At 43.8% G+C, this 14,547-nt stretch overlaps 1 protein-coding gene across 1 annotated transcript in view; it reads right to left on the bottom strand.

Annotated features, from left to right (window-relative positions):
- Positions 1 to 10,969, bottom strand: part of AEBP2 (AE binding protein 2) — a 67,176-nt gene extending 56,207 nt beyond the window's left edge. The window contains exon 1 of the mRNA XM_060245839.1: positions 10,368 to 10,969. Coding sequence (XP_060101822.1) covers positions 10,368 to 10,969 — 602 coding nt within the window. The remainder of the gene's footprint in view (positions 1 to 10,367) is intronic.
- Positions 10,970 to 14,547: the final 3,578 nt, after the last annotated feature.

Raw genomic sequence — 14,547 nt, forward strand, 5'->3', positions numbered from 1 at the left:
CACTGAATTCTGCTTCTTCGGCCTGAGACAAGAATAAGATCTTGTTAATCAGATTAACTGTGACTTGAGAAGGCCAGGACAGTTTTTATTTGGTGAAACTTGCCATGAGAAAGTTTGAAAATTTAGATATTCCTTATCCCCCTGATGCCATTTACCTAGTTTCTGGCTATAAGAGGGAATACTAGCTCTTAAATTTGAAAGTAAACAGTAGCTGTTGAATCACGCTAGCATTTAATATTCAGTAAATAGGTCTGATGCCAAATGCTCAAGTACAGTACTATCACCGCTCAGTCCAGAAATCCATACTCTTAAATAAACCTAGGAATTAATATTAAATGTGAGCAGAATTAATCAGAGACCATTTGTGCTGGGGGATTTCTCTACTCATCTGTTTTGAAGGTCTAATTATATTTCTAATGCTGCAATGGGAAGGGTGAGAAACGCATTTAAAAAATGAAAACTGAAAACAGCTTTAAGTAGCCTGTGAGCCAAAGCAAAAAGAGGTGGCTTAGGGAGAAAGAACGCCACTTGGCCCTGCTCCGTTTCTTCCTTTCATTTAAGCAGCAATCTGGCCAGGAAAAAAATGATGTCAAAAAATAATCAAGAGATATTCACAGCCAAAGGTAAAGCAATTTTTTTGTTCCAAGAGGAGCAAGAAATTTCCATTAATAGATTTTTTTCCAGGCCTTGTGACACACTGCAGAAGAAACTAAGAGGTCTTCTCATGCAACAATTTGTACTGGGGTAAAAACACCCATGTACAAAATACACAAGCATATTTTGTAGGCAAAATACACATTAACTGAAAAGTGGAGCCACAGGTATTTCATTAGAAGCAACAGATTATGAAAGATCAGGCTCCCAGTTCTGCTCATTTTATAAGGACACAAATATGCTTACATACCTTTCAAAACTGACCCAGCACATCTGACTTTTGTATTTATGCTGCGCTCATAAGGATGGATACATCTGGATTACTCAAACTCACACAACTGTCACTGATTTAATTTTCTGAAATGCCACACTGAACGTATTTGGTTCATATAGGCAATATTTCCTTTTCAGGCTAAATCTATGATAACCTGACTGCTACCTTAAATGGTAGTGGAAAGTGTCATGAACTCACAGCTGACTTAGGACGAGCCTGTGGGGTTTTCAAAGAAAGAGATGTTCAGAGGTGGCTTGGCACTGCCAACAATCCTTTGAGGTAGGTACAACTAGGAGCAGGTGACTGGCTCAAAGACGCCCAGCAAAATTCCATGGTCTTCCCCCCTGCATCTGACTCTCTGATCACTACATCACACCAAAGACACTTTCACTAACCTGTTTAGTGTACATCAGTGTATAAATTCTATAATTTATTATAGAATAATATATTCTATAATAATATATTGGGCTCAGTATATTTGCCCAAACACCAGTATGTTCTTGGGTTGTGCGTTCAGAAGGTGACAGTTAGCAAAGTCACTGAATCAAGATTTCACTTCTTCAACTACTGTCTTGCACCTCTATACTAACTGGAAAGGAGACGTAGAGGTTTCCATCCCAGGACAGCAAGGAAGTCTATACCTGCACTGTTCTCAGCATCTGCAGGGTCTACAAATTTTGGCTGAGCTTTCTCATTAGTTATTGCTTGGGGTTGGTCATCATCCCCCCTACCCCAATCCACTCCAGACATGGAAAACAATGTTAGGGAGACTGCCAACATTCTATCCCTTCTCCAAAAGTATCAAGTGGGGGGAAAAATTGCATCTCCCCAAATGCCCTGGCACATGAAACAGGGTTTGAGTTTCTGCCCTATTCCCAGCACCACTGTACACAATATGCTTTTGTAAGACAGAAACAATGTGAGACATCCCCCTCATCCCTGAAAGTGTCCGTCTTGCCTAGCACAGTGGGAAGATGCCTCCGTCCTAAAATGCTCTGAAAGTCACTGAGAATTTAGGTGAGACAATCTGGCAATACTTAACCAGAGCAGAAGCTTGTACACCTCAGCATGGCCCCTTTTCACCATGTCTCCCACTGTCAAGAGTGAGTTTCGGGAAAACTGTGGAGAAGCAAAGACAAAATCAAAATGCACCTGGACAGCCTTGGGCTAACCTGATCTTCTCAGATCTCAGAAGCTAAGCAGGGTTAGATGATGGTTAGTACTTGGATAGGAGACCTCCAAGGAATACCAAGGTTGCTACACAGTGGCAAGCAATGGCAAACTTTGAAATCCCTAGGGGGTTGGCTTTACATAAGCTGCAACTTGACAGCGCTCAAAATCAAACGTATAATGTGGGTTACTGCAGGGGTGTCGAACTCATTTGTTATGACAACCAGATCTGACATGAATGAGACATTGCGCCAAGCCATGTTGGGCTGCACCATGTGTGTACCTAATTAAGATTAGGTAGCAGAGATATTAATTTTATAAGGGACCCAGACAAACACAAAGTTTTTTTTCAAAATTAAAAAAATATGCTTAAAACATTAGCATTCGGTCTTGAAGGTGCTTTCTTTGTATTTCTTTCATGTGATCCAGGGAACTAGACAAAGGAGGCTCTGGTTCTTTCCTTCCTTCCCCAGAAGGGCCAGAAGTGGAAGGAGCGTTAGCCAATAGAAGGAAGAGAGGCTTGGCACAATAGCTCTGCTGTGCAATTGAGCAAGCATTGCAAAGCAAGCTGTTATGCAGAAGGAAGCAAGAGAGAGGAAGAAGGAAACAGATGACAGCCAGTTGCTCAGTGGCCTGATAGGAGCCCTCCGAGTGCCTGATTCGGCTCCCCGGCTGCATGTCTGACACCCCTGGTTTACTGCTTCCAAAGGAGGGTGTGTTTTCTAGGCCCCAATCTCCCCTTGTTTCTGAGACACTAAAAGAACCCCCCCCCCAACCCGGGAAGAGTGAGATCTACTATGCAAGACATTTTTTAAAAAATGTTTTCAGTACCGTCAATGTCTGCTGGGTGTGACTTACTTTAAGCCCCCCTGGCTCTCACTTGATACGAAAAAGGCAGGATCAAACCATTAAATAAACCAAAAAACCTAAAATTAAATTATGCTTTGCAACACCAAATGGAAGCAGAAAAGCTTCCTGTGCAAATATATTGACCCTTAAATGCAGTCGTACAAAGATGTTCACAGATGTGACTATCCTCAATACAATTTTCTGTTGCCCATTTGCATGCCAACATCAACAGTCTGCAAAAAGGAGGAAAAATTTCTCATCCTAATTACAAGAATTTCCCCTGCACGTATGAAGAAGTGTACATGCACACCAAAGTTTATACTCAGAATTTAACTTTGTTGGTCTTAAAGGTGCCACTGGACTCAAATTTTGTTCTACTGCTTCAGACCAACATGGATACCGACCTGAATCTATCTTCATGGAAGGCACCACATAATAACGCTGAATGGAATGAAACTCCATCAACCTTTTACAATGAAGCTTGCACAGATACAGACTATTTCCTTTCTTACAAAATTCAAGAACCTGGACATTATACCTAAGAAAACCTCTACAATCCACTTATTCTACAAACTATGTAGAAAAACTACGTCTTGTACTCTCCAAGAAGCTACTCAACATCTGATCAGTGCCTTGTACTAGCTGATCAAGGAGGAACTCTCTGAAGTGGACTTTTCTACAAGGAATCAACCAGTTTGGAAAAATTTTCACAAGAAAAGACAAGCCATCTACTCTCCCAATTGGAGCTGCTGAAGCAACAAAACAAAACCTCTCTAACCTGCAGGCTGCTAATCTTAACAAGAAGAATTCCTCCAACAATACAGTCAACCTTTCACGGCACAGAGTAGTTCAGCAGAGAAATCAGTTCTTTGACATGGATTTTCCTTCTGAAAGATATCTAAAGATGCAGACAAAAGCTTATACCCAGAATTAAACTTGGTTGGTCTTAACGGTGTCACTGGACTCAAACTATGTTCTTCTACTTTCTTGATCACCCCAGGCAAGAGGCTACTTATAGTATACTTCACAAAGCATTCAACACTTTCCCTTCCTAACACCTTCTTTATGCCTTCTCCTGAATGACAATAAGACATTTCAACCATTGTCCATTCCCACAAATTCCAAAATCGGTGACAAGGAAATCAAACAAGAGAGCACAGTACTTCATTTTTTTAAACGCAATTTAAAATCATTATACAACACCTTATTGCTGTTGTTGCTTCGTTACCATTACCTCGTGTGTTATGGAAAGCTACTTTAGCCCCGATTCAAGTTCTAACAGGATGAACTTTTATTTCTCGTGTAGCATATATGGCACGCTTCACAGATGCGTCATCAAAAAGCCCCTAAACTTTTCTGTTGGGCTCTGCTTACAAAGCCACGTATCACAAATGTGCACATCTCAGAAATGAGGCATATGTACTACTCAAAGCTACAGAGAAAGAACAAAAAAAAAAGGATGGGGGAGACCTCTGTGAGCAACCAAAGAATGTACTGAGTACCAAAGGCCACACAAAAGAAAAGGCTGATATACTAATTTGCATGCAAACCAATTATTAATATAGTGGGGGAAAGTATTTTGCGCTGTTTATATGATTTGGTTGCACACAAATCAGTATATGTGTGTGGCCTCTGGTATCCACTGTTCAAAGCTGCTACATTCTAATTATTCATTGTTCTCAAAATTCAAAAGCAAGTTAGAAACGCTGAGAAGATCATAAGCTTATAATCTGAAGCCTACTTATTCCAACTAAGGAAGCTATGTAGGTAAGAAATTTAAACTGTTTCCTTAAAATCAAAAGACTTAGATTGGAGTTTTTTTGCTCTTTTGAGTCAGAGGGTAACTGTAGGGCTTCTTGGCTAACTTGTCTACAGACTGAGCTATAAGCGCTTTATAGGAATAATTAGGAACAAACTATACAAAGAAAACTATACCACAGTTTCACAAAGCATATTTTTCCCTCGCTGTAAACATTCACCTGTCAAATTGAATTCAAGTTTAATCAAGATGCTAATTCTTCCAAAGGCTTCACTGAAGCATAAGACAAACTGCGACTTAAGACAGAGCCTCTAGAAATCAGGGCAATCCACGCATATTTTTGCTGAAACTGCCTCAGAGGTTAATGGCAAAAGTTAAAGCCTCAGAAAACACTTGAACTGTGCAGTAATACTGAAACTCATCATTCACTACTGAGAACAAGTAAGTCTGCACTGGGCAAACAAAACGTCTCCTGATTTGAATGAGACGGGAAGCATTTCAGACTTGCGCATTCCTGCTCCCATCACATGCAGAAGCTAAAAACACCTAATTTTCAAGCAAACATGAGAACTCTATCAGTAATTCCAGATTAGAACAGCCATCACCTTTCATATAGACTGGAGGAAAGGAGTAATCAAGTTTTCTTCAAAGAACCACAGCGTGACCCTGTTCAACATGTGAAGGGCAGAGGTGGGAGTCAGCCTGTGTACTCCTACCTTCCAAGAACTCAGCTGCAACACATTTTGGTCATCTGCACAGGACTAGAGAGGTTTGGAAACAATACAATCTGAACAACTGTTATGCTGGGAATTCAGATTACCAAATACAATTAGTGGGATAAGGATGTAACACCATTTTGACAACAGTTAGTAAAAATGTCTTGATACAGTTGGGAAAAGTTTCCTTTGCAAACCATTTTGTTTACATGTACAGAGATTTGAGGCAAAGATTTCGGTTTTGTACCTAGTGTGTGTGGGTTTTTGCAATAAAAATACCTCCTGAAATCAAGTGCACAGACAGAGATTACACAGAACACTCCAGAAAATCTGTCAACCCAGATTTCTCCCCCCCCCATTCTTATTCAAAAAGTCAATTACCCTTTCCTAATTTATATTTTTAACAGAACTTTAATTTTCCTGAAAACTAAACTAAAGACAGCTTGCTTGGTCTAATCTATGGCACTGAGACAGAAAAGATGCAGATCTCCATTTAAATCAAAAGAGTTTCCAGCTCGACATTAAGAAGAACTTCCTGACCATTAGAGCGGTTCCTTAGTGGAACAGGCTTCCTCGGGAGATGGTGGAAAACCTTCCTTGGAGGTTTTTAAACAAGACTAGATGGCTATCTGACAGCAATGAAGATCCTGAGAATTTTGGGGGAGGTGTTGTGTTTCCTGCTTTATGCAGGGGGTTGGACTAGATCACCCTAGAGGTCCCTTCCAACTCTATGATTCTACGATTTACTGCTTTGGTGTGAAACCGAAAAGAAAATTAAGCCACACCTCAGAAACAAGTTTAAAATGATTAAAATGATTAAGTTATCCAACCAGGTCATTAATGCTATCGAGTAACATCTAGTAAATCAGGATTAACACATGCATACATTCCAATGGGTTTACAATGGATTTGTATCACTGTTCTCCCGGAAAAAGGAACCTTCCACAGAAGACTACTGCAAGTGGAAATGACTCGTGTCAGCACAGAGCTTCTTGCACTGCAGGAAAGTGTCACCAGCAGTGTTCCCTCTAAGCTGAGTTAGCATGAGCTAGCTCACAGATTTTTAGCCTCCGGCTCACACATTTTCATCTGAGCTAAGGAAAAACGGCCCCAGAGCAAACTAATTTATGCAGTAGCTCACAACTTTAATGCCAGTAGCTCACAAAGTAGAATTTTTGCTCACAAAGCTCTGTAGCTGAAAGGGAACATTGGTCACCAGAGAACAGATCCACCCCAGTGTCTACATAATATACCAATCCCACCCCATCACCATTTTCATTTACCAACCTAGAAGCAGTAAACGTGTAGTAATTCTAAAATACAAAAACAAGAACTAAGTACTACTAAAAAAAAATCCAGTGGGCACATGCCACGGATTGGATTCTAAAAACAAGAACAGCTCCCAAAGCAGAACGGATCTTTCCTACCTCTTTTTCTGTTGCAGCCCATGACCCAATAAAAACTGTTTCAGAAGGTTAGAGGACTGGGGGGAGGGAGAGGGTGCATCCACACAGTATGGAAAATATTAGTCTGTATCTTTTGGGGAGGGTTGCTATTGGTGGGCTCTCTTCAATTACAAGGCTCAGCCTCTCCTAGCTGGGAGTTATATTTCCACTGCATATTATATGCCAACTACCTGCTGAACATTTGTGTGATTCATTGCTTTAACAAGTTATGACAGTTGATTTAGGGATGTTATACAAACAAGCCATTTTACTTCAGTATTTGTTTTTAACTCCCACTTAGAGGCTGATTTGCATAAACAAAAATGTTTTCAATGGATGGAATTGGACAAATGCTGCATTAAGATTTCAGAGAACAATTATTTGCCTGTACCATACAAATGTCACATTCTTCTCTGTAATCAGTTTGGTAAACTATGTTCATGATTAATTCAAATAACTAGAAAAAGTAACAATATAAAAATTTAAATCTGAATCATTTTAGCAACCTTTAGGATCAGTATTTAGGTCATACATTTAACAAATAAAGATTAACAACCTTAACAGAATACAGTGCTGCTTTCAGTCAACAATGTCTCCATTCTTAGAAGATATTGAAAATGTCACCATCACTGGTATTGAATGATCAGAAAGAAGACGAGTGTTGCTTTTGTCATCCAAAGCAAAGAAGTTTGACATACCAGAATACAGATGTACCAAGCAGGTAAAACTATGCAGCAAAAAGAGAGATCTAGTGCCTAAAATTAAGACCAATATACCTGCCCATCAACACTGTTCCTTCTGCTGTTTTAGACTAAGGGCCACTTCATGCATCCCTAGAGAACATATCTTGAAATGGATGAAGAATGGCATAAAGAAGCTGTTTGCTTAAAGCACAGAGACATGGAAGCGAACGGCTCTCTGTATTCACACATAAACAAGACCATCCAACTTAATTAAACAATATGTTCTTTTTTAAACTACATCAAGATTAAATTCCATGTAAGAACGAGCTTCAGTAATTACTTTGGGAGAAGAATGCCTCCAGGGCAAAAGTTTAAAAATAATGTGTTAAGTATTAGAGCAGTTGATCTCAAACTGTACACTGGCACCCAAAAGAGGGTTCTGAGGCCAAGAGAAAGGAGGCGATAAGGGGTGAGCTGCCAGAAGAGGCTTGGGAAGCCTGATAGGTTTGTTTGTGCCTCTTCATGTGTGAAATGGCCATAAAACGCAGCCTGTTGTTCAATAATGTTATATATTTACAAATACACCCCCCCCACACACACACACATACTTTTTCAGTGTTAACTGACATGAGATTGATGCATCGTGTGTGCAGGAAGGGAGGAAAGCAGCATGGAATTACTGAGAAATTTAGACCCCAAAAAGTAGAATATATTTAGAAACAGGACCCACTTCACAAAGTTTAAGATCTGCCTTATTAATACATTACAGCACTACTTTTCCCAACACTATCCAAGCAATATATTCTAACAAAGTTCTCCTTTAATATTTCAGTATTATTTTTCTATGGGATTAAATAGACATCATATGCCAGAATTTACCAGTGATTTTTATAGCATATTTAACACTTCAGAACTATGTTTTAACCAACAGACCACCAAGAATATTGTTGTAACTACCTCAAAACTAATTTTAAATATAAACTCAAGAGTTCTCCTGCATCCATCCATATTTTCACTTTTGCCCTTAAAAAGGTTTCAACATTAGTTCAATTCTGAAAATTACATTTTGTCTGAAATCAAGTCACCATCAGTTATTATTTGCTTATTAAGTGCTGTTTTAAAAGTGACTAAATATAAAGCAGGTGCAAATTAGAATACTAATGCAAAACAAATATTCTGAAGTTTTTCTTCCAAACTTGCCAAAGATAACATTTAAAATTAAGTAATGACTTACTAGCGAGAATACAGAATTCAATGAGTTCTTCTACTACATCTAATGCTTTACACAGCGTACAAAGAGGAGAACTCAGAAACGCTGCCCATTCTAAAGCTTGTTATGCCAATGTAAGCACTTATACACATACCCTTTTGTTCAAAAGCACAACTGGGTTTTCAGAAGCTGCATAAACCCACTTGTGTTAGTAAATTCAACAAGACATGCTTGTTAAGCGACATGACTGAGATATACACAATTAGGTATTTGCTAGCTTCTATCTGGGACATTACGGGGGTAAAAACATGGATAGCACCCCAAGTTAATCTGTCTTTTAAAATGGAGCTAGGAATGGCAATTAAATGCTAAAAACCTCTAAAGCTAAGGCAGCCATTTTTGATAAAACAAGGTACAGAGAAGACAAGAACTAACAGAACGAGGGGAAGGAATCTAAAGTCTAAGCCAGCTAGCCCCTGCTTAGAAAATAATTATTCTAGATTTGGGATGCTACTGTTGAAAGGAATTTCTCTGATAAACAGCAAGAGTTATGCCAACAGTGAGTAAATCACAGCACTTCTCAGACCTTAACGTACACAGCAAGCCATGCATAGAAAGGTTTTGGGGACCATGTGCAGTAACTAGGAGCCGCTAGACCTGCCATCACAGCTTTGACACTTTCAGGGCATTAGAGTTTAGTGCTGAACCTCATGGCCTGCCCTACAATTCTCGAGAAACAGATGGAGGAGATGAGGCCTAACCGACAAGATGGAGGAGACATTTTGAGGACAACTGTAAGTCCGGAAAGGGACTTTCCCCCAACTTTCACACAACGCAGAGACTGAACCTTGGACGACGGTGGGACACCACAAACGGGATTGGGGGGGGGGGGGAGAGAAAGTAGGGTGCAGGCAACCCTCAAACTATATATATATATATATATATATGTGTGTGTGTGTGTGTGTGTGTGTGTGTGTATATATATATATATATATATATATATATATATATATATATATATATAGTGGGAACAGGGCAGAAAAAATTAACAGGCCCGATTCCCTCTGGCCTCTCCTCCCAGGGCACCTTTATAGAGCAGATGAAAGAAAAACAATGGGACAGATTGGCTGTGATCACACATGCTCAATAATGCAGCGTCCATCCACTTCCAGTGCATGTTCCAACTGGATTTTACTGTGTGAGCCGGCAAAATCCAGTTGGAAAGTGCACTGAAAGTGGATTGAAACTGCATTATTTAGCGTGTGTGATCACAGCCCTTGTGTGATTGAATCTGAAAGGGGAGGGGGAGAGGGAGAAGGGATTTGCAAATCCTAACCAGAGCCAGCAAGAGGAAGGGGGGGCAATGTTCCTCTAAGCTGCAGAGTCTTGTGAGCCCAAATTCTACTTTGTGACTATTGCTATGAAAGTGGTGAGCTACTGCATCAATGACTGTGGTCTGGGGTCACCCTTTCTGAGTTAAGACAGAAATGTGTGAGCTGGAGGCTAAAAATCTGTGAGCTAGCTCACACCAAGTCAGCTTAGAGGGAACACTGGTGTGTGGGTGGGGAGAAGCCTGGTTGGGAACCGGCCTCGTCCTCCGCACCGACCTGTCCTCGGAATCCATGCGGCTGAGCGGCTCCCCGTCCGAGGAGATCTCCAGGCTGCCCCTGCGGCCGCCCGACGACGAGGCGCTGCAAGTGCTGCTGCCTCCGCTGCGTCCCCCGCTGACAGCCCCGCCGCCCGTGCCGTAGCCTTCGTCCCCGCCGCTGCTGGAGGAGGACACGCTGCTGCTGCTGCTCTTGCCGCCGCTCTCGCCGCCTCCAGCCGCTCCGCCGCCGCCGCCGCTCCCAGGCCCGGCCCCGCCGCTTCCGCCGCCGCCCGCCTCGCCCTTGGCGTCGGCCTCGGGGCTGAGGGAACGCGACTCGTCGCTGCAGCAGCCGCTGGAGGAGCCGGCGCTGCTGGCGGCCTCGTCGTCGTCGTCTTCCTCCTCCTCGTCGTCGCCGTCGCCGGCCTGGCTGCTGGCGCTCTCCGGGCTGGCCTCCGACATGCTCTCCGCCCCCTCGCCCGCCAGCAGCGGCGGCGGCGACTCGGCCTCCAGGCCCGCGGCCGACGAAGACGTTTCGCTCTCGGCCGCCTCCTCGGCCCCGCCGCAGGAGGAGAGCAGCAGCTGAGGCGGCGGCTCCGCCATGTCACTCCGCTCGGCCGCCATGGCGCCTCCCCGTCGTCGCTTCCTCGCCCCAACGCCGCTCCCCTCGCCCACTCGCCCGCGCACTGAGGAACGACGGAAGGAAGGAAGGAAGGAAGGGCGGAGCGGGAGGGGGGGAGAGGACAGGCCACCTCCTCCTCCTCTGCCGCGGGTGAGGCGAGCGACGGCGCGCGCTCCCTCTACGGAAGCCGCCCGGGGACAAAAAAACGAGAAAGGCGAGGCGGAGGCCCGCCTACTTGCCCGTTCGGAGCGGGAGAGCTCCAAGGGGATAGGAGGAAGAAGAGGAATGGTCACCATCCGGGACCTTCGCCGCGTTTAAAGCGCGGGCGTCTTGGCAGCGGCGGCGGTTATTGCCAGCCGCCTCAGCGTGGGATGGTGGTGTACAAATGGGGGTGGAGGAGGAGAGGTAGTCGGGTTAGGCTGTAGCAGCGAAAGGGGACAAAGCTGTCTTTCAGATGAACGGCTTGTGAAGGGTTGCCAGCTCCCGGCTGGGAAATTCCTGGAGATTGGGGGTGGGGGGTGGAGCCTGAGGAGGGCAAACTTGGGGCGGGAGAAACAGGATGGTGCCTCACAGCCTGTACTCCAGAGCAACCAGGGGGACTGGTTTCTGTAGTCACTCTGGAGCAATGTTCCCTCTAAGCTGCAGTGTGTTGTGAGCAAAAATTCTACTTTGTGAGCTTCTGGCAGTAAAGTTGTGAGTTACTGCATAAATAAGTGTGCTGTGAGCTAAGACAAAAATGTGCGAGTTGGAGTTTAAAAATATGTGAGCTCTCTGTGGAAACAAAATTCTCAAAAGTGCCTCACAATCCTCTCTGGTTCTCACCACCCTGAACAATTTAGTGTCATCTGCAAACTTGGCCTCTTCACTGCTTACTCCCAACTCCAAATCATTTATGAACAAGTTAAACCTCGAGCTGACTTGGCTTGGAGAAATGATTAGAGAGAAATGCCTCCTCTAAACTGGCCAACAGGACAGCGGGGACTTCAAGGGCCACACAATATGTGTGAAAGGACCACATGTGCCTCCCAAGCTGCAGTTTGGCCACCCCTGCACTAGACCAAAGTCAATCAGCAGACTTTTATTTGTGACCCCAGCATGGAGTTTCCAAGGCAAGTGAGAAGCAAAGGTGGTTTGCCATTGCTTCCCTTTACAAAGTCTTCCTTAGTAGTCTCACAAGTACTGACCCTGCTTAGCTTCCAAGAGTACTTTTTTTTCCTGGAAAAAGAGGTGCCAGAACCCTCAAGACGGAAATGAAGGAGAAACACACGGGATTCTTTGAAACTATTATTTTTATGTGCTTTGATCTTACCTCTACTTTGAAGCGGTTCCCAGACTTTAGACATGTCACCAACTTCCTCAGTTCTTTTTTCGGGTCTTGCCTGTGGTTCCTAATGCTGAATTATGACCTTGAAGTAACCGTGTTTTAATGTACTTTGTTGGCTCAAAGACTGCCATGCTCTCTTGGTGCCCCTCATGAACGTTTTGACATTTTTTGAGACTTTTGTTTCCACAGAGAGGTTCTGGAGCTCCATTCTACCACTTTCCCCCAGGAAAAAAGCCCTCGTTTCCAAGATCTGACGGCACTAGGCTATACCATGATGCCTCCCCTCTCCCCCATAACTGACATTAATGGTGGAAAGGTCTGAGTGTGGGAAGTGAGAGAGTGCAGAATTGGCTTTGGGGAGACTGTTGGTGACAGTTGGATGTAGTGGGTGGCAACATGACAAATGAAGTTTAGCGTGGGTAAGTGTAAGGTGATACATATTGGAACAAAAAAAAATCCCATTTTTAACTATATGCTGGTGGGGCCTGAACTGGCTGAGACAGAGATTGAAAGAGATCTTGGGGTTGTTATGGAAAGTTTGATGAAAATGTCGATTTGGTGTAGTGGTTAAGAGTGGCAGACCTTTGTCTGGAGAACCAGGTTTGTTCTCTCAGAGCTCTTTCAGCCTCAACTACCTCACAGGGAGTCTGCTGTGGGGAGAGGAAGGAAAGGAGATTGTAAGCTGCTCTGAGACTCCAAGGGAAGAGTGAAGTATAAATCCAGTCTCCTCTTCTTCTTTGTTGTCTTCAACACGATGTCCAGCAGCAGCGAGAAAGGCAAACTCCATGTTAGGAGGAATTATTAGGAAAGGGATTGTAAATGAAAAGGCCAATATCTTAATGCCCTTTTACAAATTTATGGTGCGGCCTCATTTGAAATACTGCCTGCAGTTCTGCTTGCTGTATTGCAAAAATAGGGGATGTTCCTTTGATTAAAGACATCTGTCTGTTTTTATATAGCTAATTTGTTTGTATATATCTATTTTTATATGGCTATTTTGTTTTTTTCCCCCTCAACATTTTCTAGTTACCTAATTGTTGTGCCTTTTCTGGTTGGGTTTTTTTCCTCCCCAAAAGGGGGGGGGGAAAGTGAGGAGTAAGCTCTTCAAGGTAAAAACACTGTTAATAACAATCCAGTGGCATAAAGTTATTAGGAGACAAAATAAATCTGAGTAATTAGGGAAGGGGGAAGTTTTTAAAGCAGACTAAAGAAAAAAATGAAGTTGGGTTCCCCTTATTAGTATAAATAGAAAAAAACAGGTTGCTTACCTGTAACTGATGAACTTCGAGTAGTCATCTGTGCAGTCACACTGATGGGATTAAGGCGCCTGCGCCGATCACGATCGGTAACTTCAAAAGCTGCGGATTTCCGCGCCCAAGGCCCGGTGCACATGCGCAGAGCCCCAACCGCGCATGCTCACCCGGCCCGGAGCGGACATCCCGCCAGTTTCTTCTGACCGCTGCATGATCCACTGATGGACCAGCAGCAGAGGGGAAGGAGGGCGGGTGGTGTGACTGCACAGATGACCACTCGAAGATCATCAGTTACAGGTAAGCAACCTGTTTATCTTCTTCGTGGTCTCTGTGCATCACACTGATGGGAGACTAGCAAGCCAATGTCCTACCTGGAGGAGGGTGTCATGGTCCATCAGCAAGACAGCGATTGCAGCACCGCCCGGCCAACCGAAGAGCCTCGATGCCATCTCAGGTCCAGCGCATAGTGCCTGACGAAGGTATGCGGTGAGGACCACGTGGCTGCTTCGCATATGTCTCTCATAAGCACTCCTTTCATGAAGGCTGCCGAAGTGGCCATCGCTCTGGTGGAGTGAGCTCTAATGGGTCCCGGCAAGGGCCTCTTGTTTATCAAGTAACAGAGTTTTATGGCCTCTGTGATCCATTTTGAGATTCTCTGAGCTGAGACCTTGTTCCCCTGTGATGCTGGGGCATAGGACAGAAAAAGTCTGGAGTCTTTACGAAGCGAAAACAATAAACTAAAACAAGAAAGAAAAAATAAGAAATAATTGGAAATCCACAATCCTGGGTAGATTATGAAAAAAGTACTGACCGTAGCGACTGATCGACTGATCCAAGCGGTCAGAAGAGAACTGGCGGGATGTCCGCTCCGGGCCGGGTGAGCATGCGCGGTGGGGGCTCTGCGCATGCGCACCGGGCCTGGGGCGCGGAAATCCGCAGCTTTTGAAGTTACCGATCGTGATCGGCGCAGGCGCCTTAATCCCATCAGTGTGATGCACAGAGA

The sequence above is a fragment of the Heteronotia binoei genome, chromosome 8, assembly GCF_032191835.1.
Source record: "Heteronotia binoei isolate CCM8104 ecotype False Entrance Well chromosome 8, APGP_CSIRO_Hbin_v1, whole genome shotgun sequence".
Classification (NCBI taxonomy): domain Eukaryota; kingdom Metazoa; phylum Chordata; class Lepidosauria; order Squamata; family Gekkonidae; genus Heteronotia; species Heteronotia binoei.